Source organism: Labeo rohita, chromosome 16 (assembly GCF_022985175.1).
Source record: "Labeo rohita strain BAU-BD-2019 chromosome 16, IGBB_LRoh.1.0, whole genome shotgun sequence".
NCBI lineage: Eukaryota > Metazoa > Chordata > Actinopteri > Cypriniformes > Cyprinidae > Labeo > Labeo rohita.
The window spans coordinates 906,696-920,535 of NC_066884.1; the positions used below are offsets into that span (position 1 = coordinate 906,696).

Genomic DNA, 13,840 nt, shown 5'->3' on the forward strand with positions numbered 1-13,840 from the left:
ATGCTAGAAACATGCTAGTAACTTGATAATCATGCTAGAATCATGCTAGCAACATGCTCGTAACTTGTTAATCATGTTACAAACATGCTACTAACTTGTTAATTAGGCTAGAAACAGGCTAGGAACATGTTAATCATGCTAACAACATCCTAGTAACTTGCTAATCATGTTAACAACTCGCTAATCATGCCAGAAACATGCTAGCAACATGCTCATGTCTTGTTAATCATGTTACCAACATGCTAGTAACTAGCTAATCATGTTAGAATCATGCTAGCAACATGCTCGTAACTTGTTAATCATGTTACCAACATGCTAGTAACTTGCTAATCATGTTAGAATCATGCTAGCAACATGCTCGTAACTTGTTAATCATGTTACCAACATGCTAGAAACTTGCTAATCATGCCAGGAACAGGCTAGTAACATGTTAATCATGGTAACAACATGCTAGTAACTTGTTAATCATGTTACCAACATGCTACTAACTTGCTAATTAGGCTAGAAACAGGCTAGGAACATGTTAATCATGATAACAACATGCTAGTAACTTGCTAATCATGTTAACAACTTGCTAATCATTCCATTACAATGCTAGCAACATGCTCGTGTCTAGTTAATCACGTTACCAACATGCTAGTAACTTGCTAATCATGTTAATAACCTGCTAATCATGTAGGAAACAGGCTTGTAACATGTTAGTCATGCTAACAACAACCTTAGCAACCTGCCTGAGTACCCTAGCACCCGCATGACAACACCTTAGCAACCACTGATTTTAAAGTAGTTAAAACTGAAAATATTCAAACTTCAAGCTTTTAAAACTACTTCAAACTTTCTGCTAGGCTTTTTCAAGCCAACTTAACGTTTGTCTACAAACGTTACTTTCTAGTTTCAGTTAACGTTTCAAGTAAAGAAAGTGTTGTTAGTTTCAGTTTTAGTTAACTATAATAACCCTGTGTACACACACACCTATCTATCGATCATCTAAAATAATAAACATCAGTGATTTTAATTGACTTGATAAATTCTGTTATGTTTTGTCTTTTTAATCAAATGACACACAGGTTTAATAATTGCAAAAATTCAAAACAAGTGTAAAAATATTCTGATTAAGTTGAAGTAATGAACACTGTGATTGTGTACCAGTAGAATATTACAGTTGAGTTTGACCTCAAAAGGTAGTGCATGAGAGGAATGACCCCTAAACCCAGCTCAGTTCACTACTGAGGGACGACAGACAGTGTGACGTCATGATTCAGTGTCTAGTGCACTCATAAATCTGCAGCGGTGTGAATGATCTTGTTGGGATCCTCTAGTGCCACACGGACAGAAAAGAGCAGAAACAAAGCACTGAACAGATGGAGGGCAGCAGTACAGCTGCTGGCTCTGTAGTGCACTAAAGTTGCACACTAGACACTATCAGACACATTTAAACCCTGAAAAATAACATCATTTGGCAAACGCAGACGCACGTCACACTATTCACCCTCGCCTCTGTCACACAATGAAAGCTCACGGCCTGTTGTTTTCGTGCTGAAGCACATCTGTTGGCTTCCTGGCATTGAGCTGCTCTCATAAAGGGCACTAGTACACACTAGAGCCTGCAGCGCTGGCCGCACGCCGAAGGAAACTGCTGTAAGATCATAATGCAGGTACTGCACAAGTGTTTACAGGAGAACTAAAGCAGAATCACTGCTGTCAAACAAGCTTGAAAACAGATAGCCACGCCCCCAGATGCACAGCATTGGTCAAGCCAGTGATGAGTCCCGCCCACACAGGCAATTATTTTAATACACTCATAGATTTGTTTTATTCAGAAACTCACTCAGCTTTGGAGGAATAAATAAGTAAATAAATAAATAAATTGGTAAGAAACCAAGACCTAATCTTAAGTAATTTCGCATCTCAAATAAATTTTTAGATACTTGTAACGAAAAAAAAAAAGAAGACAAAAGCACAACAATACTTATTATTATTACTATTATCAATTACTTATTTTATTCCAGAACAAATAAGTCAGTAGGGTAAGAAAAATAATTGTGTTTTTCCTTTAAATTCAGTTTATTTTTCTTAATACACTGATAGATTTGTTTTATTCATAAGCTCATTTAATTTTGGGGGAATAAATAAACAAATAAATAAATAAATCAGTAAGAAACCAAGCCTTAATCTTAAGTCATTTTACAGCTCAGATACATTTTTTGATATTTGTACTGAAAAAAAGGACAAAAACTCAAACTATTATTATTTATTTATTTATTTTATTCCAGAATAAATACATCAGCAGGATAAGAAAAATAATTCTGTTTTCCCTTTGAATTCAGCTTATTATTATTATTTTTTAAATACACTGATAGATTTGTTTTATTCATAAACTCACTTAATTTTAGGTGAATAAATAAATATGTAAATAAATCCGTCAGAAACCAAGACTTGATCTTAAATCATTTTGCATCTCAAATAAATTTACTGATATTTGGACTAAAAAAAAAAAAAAAAAGACAGAAACTTTACAATTATTATTTATTCATTTTGTTTATTTTATTCCAGAACACATATGTCAGTAGAAAGAAAAATATATAGTAAGAAAAATAATCATGTTTTTCCTTTGAATTAAATTTATTTTCTAAATACACTGGTAGACTTGTTTTATTCATAAACTCACTAAATTTGGCAGGAATAAATTAATTAATTAATTAATCTGAAAACATTTTGCATCTCAAAACAAGACAAAAACATTAAGATTATTATTGTTATTTAATTTATTATTTTTAAATTAATTAATTAATTAATATCATTATTTTTAAACAATGTTTAGGATGTTTCAACTAGTTTCAAAACATCCAAAAACGGCATTGGTTTGACCATTTATTGAAAATAAATTAATTTGATTATTTAAAGCATTTAAATAATTACATGATTTTTATATGATACAGTACACAGATTAGGGTCAATATTTGATGAAATCCAAAAATATTCTTAATACAAGAAGAAACCCTGACCAGTCAAGTAAATGCATCTTGCTTTAGGACTTATTAGGTATTTGTACTGAAAAAAAAAGACAAATACACTAAATATGAATGATATTTGCAGTGCATCATTGCTGATAAAATCACACACTTGTTTCCTCAATCTTTCTGCAATGAAATCTTGATGTATAAAATTCAAAATCACCTCCTAAAAAGACATTTAACAGCCTGTCCTTAATCTTTAACACCGGAAACCAAAGCATTAACTCTCAAACGACCACATTTCCACATGAATGACGGTCATATGAAAGCACCGATACACTGTTTTGAGGTTGAGAGCTTCACGTGAAGCGCGTGAACTTTCAGCTCATTTCACTTGCAAATCATCTCGTTTTTCTCGTCCGTCCTGACGGCGAAGGCATTTGTGGAAACGCAACTTTCAGGAGCGTCAATAAAAGCCCAGAAGAGCTGAAAAACTGCACCCGTTTGACAAACATTTATTAAAAACAGATTAAATAGAGTTTTCTTACAAATGCACCATTAGACGTGTTTTGTCATTACATTCACATTACAAGAGCACTTGATTATACGAAGCTATTAGGTAAAGGATGCTTAAATGAGGTACTTTTACCACAAACCATCATTTGTATACATATACATATACATATAAGACACGATACAGCACACAGATTAGCTCAAGTATTTGACGAAATCCCAAAATGTTCTTGAAAAATTATGAATCCTGACTAAAATGTGAATGCATTTGTTTAACACGTAATTGTTCTGTCTTATTGTTCCTGAATCGGAGGAATGCATTAATGCAAATACCATCACTATATGTAGTTAAAATCATCTGACTAAAGTGTGAATGTCAGCTTTGTTTGTTCATAAGGTTCACATTCAGATGTCATGAAGTCCACACACCAGGTTTGCAGGCACTGATATATCTGTGGATTCAAAAGCACAAACAGTAAAAACGTTGGATGACGAAATCAAACGAAGCTCAATATGAGCAACACGACACACCCTGTCAAACCTGATGATGAAAACGACATGTTATTACTCATCCTGCAATTAGAACGCATCCCTACAGGTCTGGTTCACCCAGAAACACATGCTGTCATCGTTCACTCGCCCGAACGTCGCTGCAAACTTGTGTGACTTTACTTAGTGGAACACAAAACAAGAATGGGGTTTGACAGCAAATGTCAGTCGTTCTCACGTGTCGAAGCCAAAAACAACACGCTGAATTGGGTGCGTGAAGCACTAAACACGAAATGACTTCAGAATAATGGAATACAGTGACAGCTGTGCTTATTATAAACAGCAGGTGAATAAGAAAGTTATTGTGTGAATGATTAATGTGTGTTGCAACACAAAAATAACATACAGGTTTGAAATAACATGTAGATTAACTAAACTAATTAACTTAACTAACTAACTAAAAAAAAAAGGGATAAAAGGGATTATTTAATCAAAGATACAGTAAAAATTGTGAAATATTATTGTGATTCAAAACAGCTGTTTTCTATGTAAATATCTGTTAAGCTGTAATTTATTTCTGTGATCAAAGCTTAATTTTCAGCATCATTACTCCAGTCTTCAGTGTCACATGATCCTTCACAAATCATTCTAATATGCTGATTTGCTGCTCAACAAACATTTATGATTATTAGCAATGTTGAAAACAATCGTGCTGTCCAATATTTTTGTTGAAACTGAGATCCATTTTATTTTTCAGGATTCACAGATGAATAGAAAGATCAAAAGAACAGCATTTATTTGAAATAGAAATCTACTGTAACATCATAAAATGTCTTTACTGTCACTTTTGAGCACTTTAATGCATCCGTTGATAAATGTATTATTTCTTTTTGTAATGTATGACAGTTTTCACAAAAATATTGGGCAGCACAACATTGCTAATAATCAGAAATCAGCATATTAGAATGATTTCTCATGATCATGTGACACTGAAGACTGGAGTAATGATGCTGAAAATTCAGCTGCGCATCACAGAAATAAATTACGTTTGAACACATATTTGCATAGGAAACAGTTGTTTAAATTGCAAAAATATTTCACATTTTTTACTGTATTTTCTGTATTTTTATTCAAAAAACGCAGCCTTGGTGTGCAAAAAAACTCCCTTTCAGAATCTCCAAAATGTTAATTATTTTACCAAAATAAGAGGGATCATACAAAAGACATGTTGTTGTTTATTTAATACTGACCTGAATAAGATATTACCCATAAAAGATGTTTGCATATAGTCCATAAGAGAAAATAAGTTGTGTTTATAAAAACAACCCTGTGCAAAAGTTTACATACAGTTGATTCTTAACACTGTGTTGTTCCTGAATGATCCACAGCTGTTTTTTTGTTTAGTGATAGTTGTTCATGAGTCCCTTGTTTGTCCTGAACAGTTAAACTGTCTGCTGTTCTACAAAAAAAGCTCCCACAAATTCTTTGGTTTTGTCAGCATTTTTGTGTATTTGAACCCTTTCCAACAATGACTGTATGATTTTCCATCCACTGAGGGACTCATATGCATCTATTACAGAAGGTTCAAATGCTCACTGATGTTTCAGAAGAAAAAAAACGATGCATTAAGAGCCGGGGGTGAAAACTTTTGAATGGAGAGTGGAGATGTGTACAGTTTCCTTATTTTGCCAAAGTATCATATTTGTTTTCATTTAGTACTGTCCTTCAGAAGCTACAGAAGATACTTACATGTTTCCCAGAAGACAAAATAAGTAAATTTACACTGATCTTCAAATTTCAAAAGTTTTCACCCCCGGCTCTTAATGCATGGTTTTTTCTTCTGGAGCATCAGTGAGTGTTTGAACCTTCTGTAATAGTTGCATATGAGTCCCTCAGTTGTCCTCGGTGTGAAAAGATGGATCTCAAAATCATACAGTCATTGTTGGAAAGCGTTCAAATACTCAAAAATGCTGTAAAACCACAGAATTAGTGGGAGCTGAACTGTTCAGGACAAACAAGGGACTCAAGAACAACTATCACTAAACAAACAAACACAGCTGTGGATCATTCAGGAACAACACAGTGTTGAGAATCAAGAATATGTGGGTTGTTTTTATTAATTCAACTATTATTTACTCTTACGGACTATGTATAAACATCCTTTATGTAAAATATCTTATTCAGGTCAGTATTAAATAAGAACATAGCATGCATTTTGTATGATCCTTCTTATTTTGGTACAAATAATTAACGTTTTGCAGATTCTCCAAGGTGTATGCAAACTTTTGATTTCAACTGTGTAATTGATATACAGTGTAAATAAACAGATACTGTACCTATTTTCTTAGGTTTGGGGAGGTTGAGGTTGTTCATGATGTTCACAAACTCATCGAGAGTCTTCGTCAGACGTGGATTGAACAACTTCTCCTCATCGACGGTGGTGACGGTCTGACCTTCAGCGTTCAGAACAGAGAACGACAAACAGGAGAATGAATAAACACACACATTACACCAGATACAAGCTCAAAGATCCCTGATACTAACTAGTAATCTTACCAAATAGTTAAATTTAACACTGCTGTCTTTTTTTTAGTGTCAATTGACTGAAAAAGCAGTCACTGTCTGGCAGTTTAAGTTGGTAATCACACAACACAAACATAAACACAGCATCTCAGTTTACCGCGGTAAACGAGCGTCATCACATACCCTTGTAGTCGTGAGCGGGGTAAAGGAAACAGTGTCCCGGCAGGGAGAAGATCTGTTTATGGACCGACTCATACAGTCTGTGAGGACTACCTGAATGAAGACAGGTGAAGAGTGTTACTGTGTCGCCATCATGTGGACATTTGAAGTATAACAACACAAAATACACAGCTATCAGTGCTGGATGATATTATGGAGAAAAAAAAATTATATATATATATATATATATTGGTTGTAAAACAATGTTTTTCTAAAGTGTAAAAGTAAAGTAAAGTCTATCTTAATATATATTAAAATTATTTATAAAATAATACATATTTATAATAATTTTAAAATTATTTATATCTGTAATTAATGTTGAATTTTTTAGAATTATTACTCCAGTCTTAAGTGTCACATAATCATTCTAATATGCTGATTATTATCATTATTGAAAAGAGTTATTTTTTGGAACCTGTGATACTTTTTTTCAGGATTCTTTGATCAATAAAAGGTTAAAAAGAACAGCATTTATTTAAAATATAAAGATTTTCTAACAATATACGCTACTGTTCACAAGTTTGGGGTCAGTAAATTTTTATTCTTTCTTTTTATTAATACTTTTACTCACCAAGGATGTGTTAAATTGATGAAAAGTGATAGCACAGATTTACATTGTTACAAAATATTTATATTTTGAATAAATGCTGTTCTTTTTAACCTTTTATTGATCAAAGAATCCTGAAAAAAAGAATCAGAGTTTCCACAAAAAAAAACAAATGTTTTCAGCACTGATAATTCTAATAATAAATCAGTATGTTAGAATGATTTCTGAAGGATCATGTGACACCTAAAACTGGAGTAACAGCTGATGAAAATTCAGCTTTGCATCACAGGAATAAATTATATTTTAAAGTATGTTAAAATAAAAACCATTATTTTATATTGTAGTAACATTTTGCAATATTACTGTGTTTTTCTGTATTTTTGATCAAATAAATGCAGCCTTGATGAGCAGAAGCGACTTTTTTTTCAGGTTTAGTGATTATATGATGCTTTTTATTTGGATATTGCGTTTTCTAATCAGCTTGTCATCTGACTAGTTTCATAACAAACGCAGGTTAACGTGGCTGTTTATGACTGTTGTTGTTATACTGGTGCATATAAATGTGCAAAACTGAATTTCATTCTTCCTGGTTTTCATTTAGTGACGAAAATACTATTTGTACTGAATTTCTACTTTATTTTGCTTGCACTAAACTGTACTAAATGTACTGCAAAGACTGTTTGGGGCACTGGAACTAATTAGAAAACTTAAAATGACACGTTTTAATCTATATCATCCATCACGATATGAAGTGTTCGGGTCGTTTCACCTTGCTGGAAGTCGGTGCGTCCGCAGCCGCGGATGAGCAGCGCGTCGCCGGTGAAGGCCATGCGCTCATCGTCAGTGACATATGTCAAACATCCGTCCGTGTGTCCCGGCGTCTCCCGCACCGTCAGAAACTAATCCCAGAGTCAGAAAGATAAGAGTCATAATCAGCACTTTATTCATTTTATAACCTGCTCAACTCTCACTGACTCTCACAAGCCTGACAACAACACCATAAAACATTAACACTGCCTCTGTGTTTCTCTTGCACATTAAAGCACTCTTGTCACTAAAACAGATTCAGTAAATGATCCGTCATAAATAAACTGACTGTAAATAAGTCGGTCATTATGCTGTTTATGAAGTGTGGAATTTAAAATGTATTGCATTGCCCTGATTACTTGCAAAATTACACTATATTTTATTATTAATTCATACTACCAGTCAAAAGCATTTGGACAGTAAGATTTTTAATTTATTTTTTTTTAAAGAAGTCTCTTCTGCTCACCAAGCCTGCATTTATTTGACCCAAAGCACGGCAAAACAGTAATATTATGTAATATTTTTGCTATTTAAAATAGCTGCTTTCTATTTGAATATAATTTAAAACGTAATTTATTTCTGATTCGCCGCTGAATTTTCAGCATCATTACTCCAGTCTTCAGTGTCACATGATCCTTCAGAAATCATTCTAATATGGTGATTTTCTGCTCAACAAACTTTTTTTGAAACTTTTTTAAAATTATTAACAATATTTAAAACAGAGTGCATTTTTTTCAGGATTCTTTGATGACTATTTCAGACAAATGCTGTTCTTTTGAACATTCTATTGATTAATGAAATCTGAAAAAAAAAAAATCTACTCAACATTTTTCAACATAATAATACATTTTTTTAAAAGCAAATATATATTAGAACTGGAGCAATGATGCTGAAAATACAGCTTTGATCACAGGAATAAATTGCATTTAAAAATATATTCAAATAGAAAGCACTTAAAATATTTTAAAATGTTTACTGTTTTCACTGTACTTTGGATCAAATAAATGCACAATTGGTGAGCAGAAAAACCTTTTGACTAGTAGTGTTTTTGTTGTATACTTTTTTAGATTATATATTTATTTATATTTAATATAAATATAATTATGACCACTTACACAATCTATATTTATTTTTTGGGCAATATTATATTATATTTCATGTTATATGTTTTTGATTTTTTTTTATATTAAATTTTATTTATAATATAAAAATATGACATCTTATTTATTATAATATAAATTAACTGCAAATCAGTGTTGATTTTATAGTTTAAAATTTTACAGTTTACTTTTTTATATTTAGATTACCATATTTCTATAACACATTATTTATATTATTTAGTTACACATTTTTATATAAATAAACAGACTGTAAATGACGGTTCATGATCTTGTTTTTGAATCAGTGTTTTTAAATCTGTGATTTTAGGTTTTATTGCATTACCCTGATCACTTGCAGTAGTAAATATTATTTAATATATCATATATTATTATATTTACATTTACTATAAATAAACCAGTCTTGATTTTGTTTTTAATCAGAGTAAAATTAAATAACACATTAAGTTAAATTGCTATATTTATATTAAACTTTTTTGTATATATATTATTAATATAATTATATTTATTTATAGTTAACATAACTAAAAACGACTGTAAATGACCTTCAGGTCATGATTTTGTTTTTGAATCAGAGTGGATTTTAAGGTTAAATTATATTATATTTTACTATGTACATTTACATATCTCTATAATATATTAGCCTAATTAATCAATCAATTTATTTATTTTTTAATATTAATAAATTGGCTGTAAATAACCCATGTGTTCTTTTTTTTTTTTTAATTTAAGTAAGTGTGGATATTAGGGTTTATTGCTTTGATTATGTATGTAGTCGCTCATACGTGTTTGCCGAAGGTGACTCGGTCTCCCTCTGACAGCTGGATGTCGGCGGTGGCTCCGCTGTGTTTAGAGATGGCGCTCTTCAGACCAAACACCTTCTTCTTCAGCAGTCCGGTGCCGGTGATGTGATCAGCGTGACAGTGAGTGTTCACTGCAGAGAATAACACAGCATCATCATCATCATCATCATCAGCAGGAGGTCATGTGCTTCTATCACACAAATGACCTTTCATACAGGCCTGAATTCACATGCTTCTCCTAAACTTGAAAGTAATAAAACAAGATGTTTACAAGCCACTTTGAGCGTCAGTCCCAGTTCATTGATGAGCTTCAGGTCTCTGTCCACCGTCTCCAGCACCGGGTCGATCAGCACGGCCTCTTTAGTGTCAGCATCTGCAAGCAGGTACGTGTACGTGCTGCTTTCAGATTCAAACAGCTGCAGGAACAACAACAAAGACACGGTCGTGAGGAAACAGTCAGCGTGAGTCAGCTGAAACTTCCCATTCATATCTCTGCATCTGTAAAACACTAGTTACTACTGCACAAAATCACCACCACAACTACTGTAAAACACTGCTCCTTTGGTATTAGTGACCCCTGATATCATTCAAAGTTACAATGTATCACTTCACAGCAGTAACTATAGTAACAAACAAACTATGGTTATAAATGTAACAGTGATGCATTTGTTACAGACTGTCATTCAGAGAATGACAAAGCCATATGCTCGTTTTACCATACAGGAGTCTAAAAATAGTTGTGAGATAAGTTGAAATGTAACTTTTATGAGTCTGAATTGCTTTATAACTTCATAACAGATCATTGTGATTCAGATTAAGTTTTGTATGAAAGAACCTTGCGTTGCATCTGTGTTTAGGGCCCGATGTAGCACTTCCTGAATGCCATAAATCACACAAACAGTCGCTCGTTTCCGCTCAAACTCACTTCCAGACGATCAAAAGCTTTGTGGCGGCTCACCTGTCTGAAGAGCGGAGCTCCGGACGCCATCAGTCCGCTGTAGAGTCTCGCTGAGGCGGGTTGGCGGTGGATGAACGCGGCGCTCGTCGGCTCGATCAGCGGGGGTTTGCAGCTCCACAGGCGGATCGCAGCGGCGCTCACTGCAGGCTTCAGTCTGTGTAAAAGAGCTGCACTCATTTTAACTTCCGTCTCCACCTAACGCTGGTATGGCGAGTGTCGGGTCAGATCAGTATCTGAATGAACTTCGGAAACCAAACTGTAACTGTAACTGTAAATGCGCGAACCACGCCTCCTTCCGCGGACACTGCAGCGGACAGCGCACTATAACGCGTTCTGACGCCTCACACGTGACCCACTTATGCATAAAATCGTTTAATCTATTGTAAACATTGAGTAGAGACAGTTGTATGGAAGCTAACAGCGCCTCGAGGCGATGTTTACGAAATTTGAAAAGGTCAACAACTTTGACGTGTCTGCGCATGCGCAGTGCGCATGTACTTTATTTTTAGGTTGTCACAAAAAAACGTAATGCGAATATGGATTCAAAATGACACCTTAAAGAAACAGTTCACCCAAAAATAGAAATTCTGTGAACCCGTATGCCTTTTGTTCGTCAGCTAAACACAATGAAAAATGTGACCAAGGAGCACAAAACCAGTCATAAGTGTCAGTTTTTCGAAATTGGGCTTTATACATCATCTGAAAGCTTAATAAATAAGCTTTCCATCGATGTATGGTTTGTTAGGATAGAGCTATATTTGGCAGAGATACAACTATTTCAGTATATGGAATCTGAGGGTGCAAAACCATCAAAATATTGAGAAAATCACCTTTGAAGTTGTCCAAATTAAGTTGTTTGCAATCCATATTACTAATCAAAAATTAAGTTTTGATATATTTACAGTAGGAAATTTACAAAATATCTTCATGGAACATGATCTTTACTTAATTTCCTAATGATTTTTGGCATAAAAGAAAAATCTATAATTTTGACCCGTACAATGCATTTTTGGCTATTGCTACAAATATACCCCAGCGACTTAAGACTGTTTTTGTGGTCCAGGGTCACAAATGTTGGGAAAAGATTGACTTCCAGTGTATGTTTGTCCAACATTCTTCAACATATCTTTTTTTTTTTTTTTTTAAATGACATAATTTTTATTTTTACAGTAGGTGGACTATCCTAAATAGTCCTAAACAATTAACCAAACGGGAATCATGTGGTAACGATTTGCATTTGCTGCGGTTCAATAGTTGGAAAACTATTGAAAAAAAGTTTCTCACAATTTGGACTTTGTTCAGGATTGTGAGAAACAAACTCAGATTGAGAAATATAAATGCAGAATTGGAACTATAAACTCACAACACTGAGAAAAAAAAGATAGAAATAGAAAAAAAAAGTCAGAATTGTGAGATAAAAACTCACAATAACTTACAATCTGTGGCAGAAAACATTTCCAAATTGCAAGATTTAATAAAGTATTGTGACATAAATTCCTAATTGTGAGATATAAACACAGAATTGCAAGAAATAAATCAGAATTGCGAGATATAAATTAAGAATCGCCAGATAAAAATGCAGAATTGCAAGATATAAACATAATATAAATCAGAATTGTGAGATAAAAATGCAGAATTGCAAGAAATAAATCAGAATTGCGACACATAAATTCAAATTTGTGAGATATAAATTAAGAATTGGCAGATAAAAATGCAGAATTGCAAGATCTAAACGCAGAATTGCATAATATAAATCAGAATTGCGAGATAAAAATGTAGAATTGTGAGATAAAAAAGCAGAATTGCAATAAATAAATCAGAATCGCATAATATAAATCAGAATTGTGAGATATAAACACAGAACTGCAAGATATAAATCAGAATTGTTAAATATAAAATCAGAATTGTCAGATATAAATTAAGAATTGCCAGATAAAAATGCCGAATTGCAAGATACAAATCAGAATTGCGAGATATAAAATCAGAATTGCGAGATATAAAATCAGTATTGTCAGATATAAATCAGAATTGTGAAATATAAAATCAGAATTATCAGATATAAATTAAAAACTGCCAGATAAAAATGCCGAATTGCAAGATAAAAATGTAGAATTGTGAGATAAAAAAGCAGAATTGCAAGAAATAAATCAGAATTGCATAATATAAATCAGAATTGTGAAATATAAACAGAACTGCAAGATATAAATCAGAATTGTCAGATATAAATCAGAATTGTGAAATATAAAATCAGAATTGTCAGATATAAATTAAGAATTGCCAGATAAAAATGCAGAATTGCAAGATATAAATCAGAATTGCAAGGTCAAAATGTAGAATTGTGAGAAAAAAAAGCATAATTCTGAGATATAAATCAGAATCGCGAGATATTAATGCAGAATTGAGAGACATGAATAAGAATGGCAGGATATAAATCAGAATTGAGAGAAGAATGTCAGAAGTTTGAGTTCATGTCTCAGAATTCTGAGAGAAAAAAAGTCCAAATTGTGAGATTAAAAAGTCACAATAAAACTGGTCTTCCATTCCTAACCATTCCATAAAAGAGAGACATATATTTACAGTCTGATGACTTTAGTGAGTCATGGAACTGCAACTCACCTGTGAAGATGCTGGTAAAGCTTTGCTGTACCTGTAAACCTGCAGCTTTATAAAGATGTTGATGTTCAATTACAATCCACGATCACGAAAGTTCAGAGTGCCCGGAGTCACGCACGCTCACAAATATCAAGTCCCTGAGGGTCAATTACAACGCACAACACGACACTCCCAGGGGGTTACCAAGCAACAACAGCACGCACTAATTAATATTCATGGGTGGTCTTGTCCATATTAGGCATTAGATGAAAAGTTTACCACTGCAGGTCCCTGTTCAGTGATGATTGCAGGACTCT

The 13,840-nt window shown here is 33.3% G+C and overlaps 1 protein-coding gene across 2 annotated transcripts; it reads right to left on the minus strand.

The window, feature by feature from the left end:
- Positions 1-3,453: 3,453 nt before the first annotated feature.
- On the minus strand, positions 3,454-13,679 carry ethe1 (ETHE1 persulfide dioxygenase). Of its 2 annotated transcripts, XM_051132119.1 has the most exons (8): positions 13,548-13,679; positions 10,932-11,085; positions 10,245-10,389; positions 9,956-10,104; positions 8,015-8,144; positions 6,663-6,752; positions 6,293-6,409; positions 3,454-3,919 (listed from the first exon to the last, which is right to left on the minus strand). In XM_051132119.1, exons 2-8 carry the CDS (start codon positions 10,959-10,961, stop codon positions 3,873-3,875), a joined length of 708 nt encoding a protein of 235 aa, XP_050988076.1. In that variant the 5' UTR covers positions 10,962-11,085; positions 13,548-13,679; the 3' UTR covers positions 3,454-3,872. The 2 variants fall into 2 exon arrangements, with proteins under 2 accessions (XP_050988076.1, XP_050988075.1); XM_051132118.1 differs by lacking the exon at positions 13,548-13,679 and having other exon boundaries at positions 10,932-11,410.
- Positions 13,680-13,840: the final 161 nt, after the last annotated feature.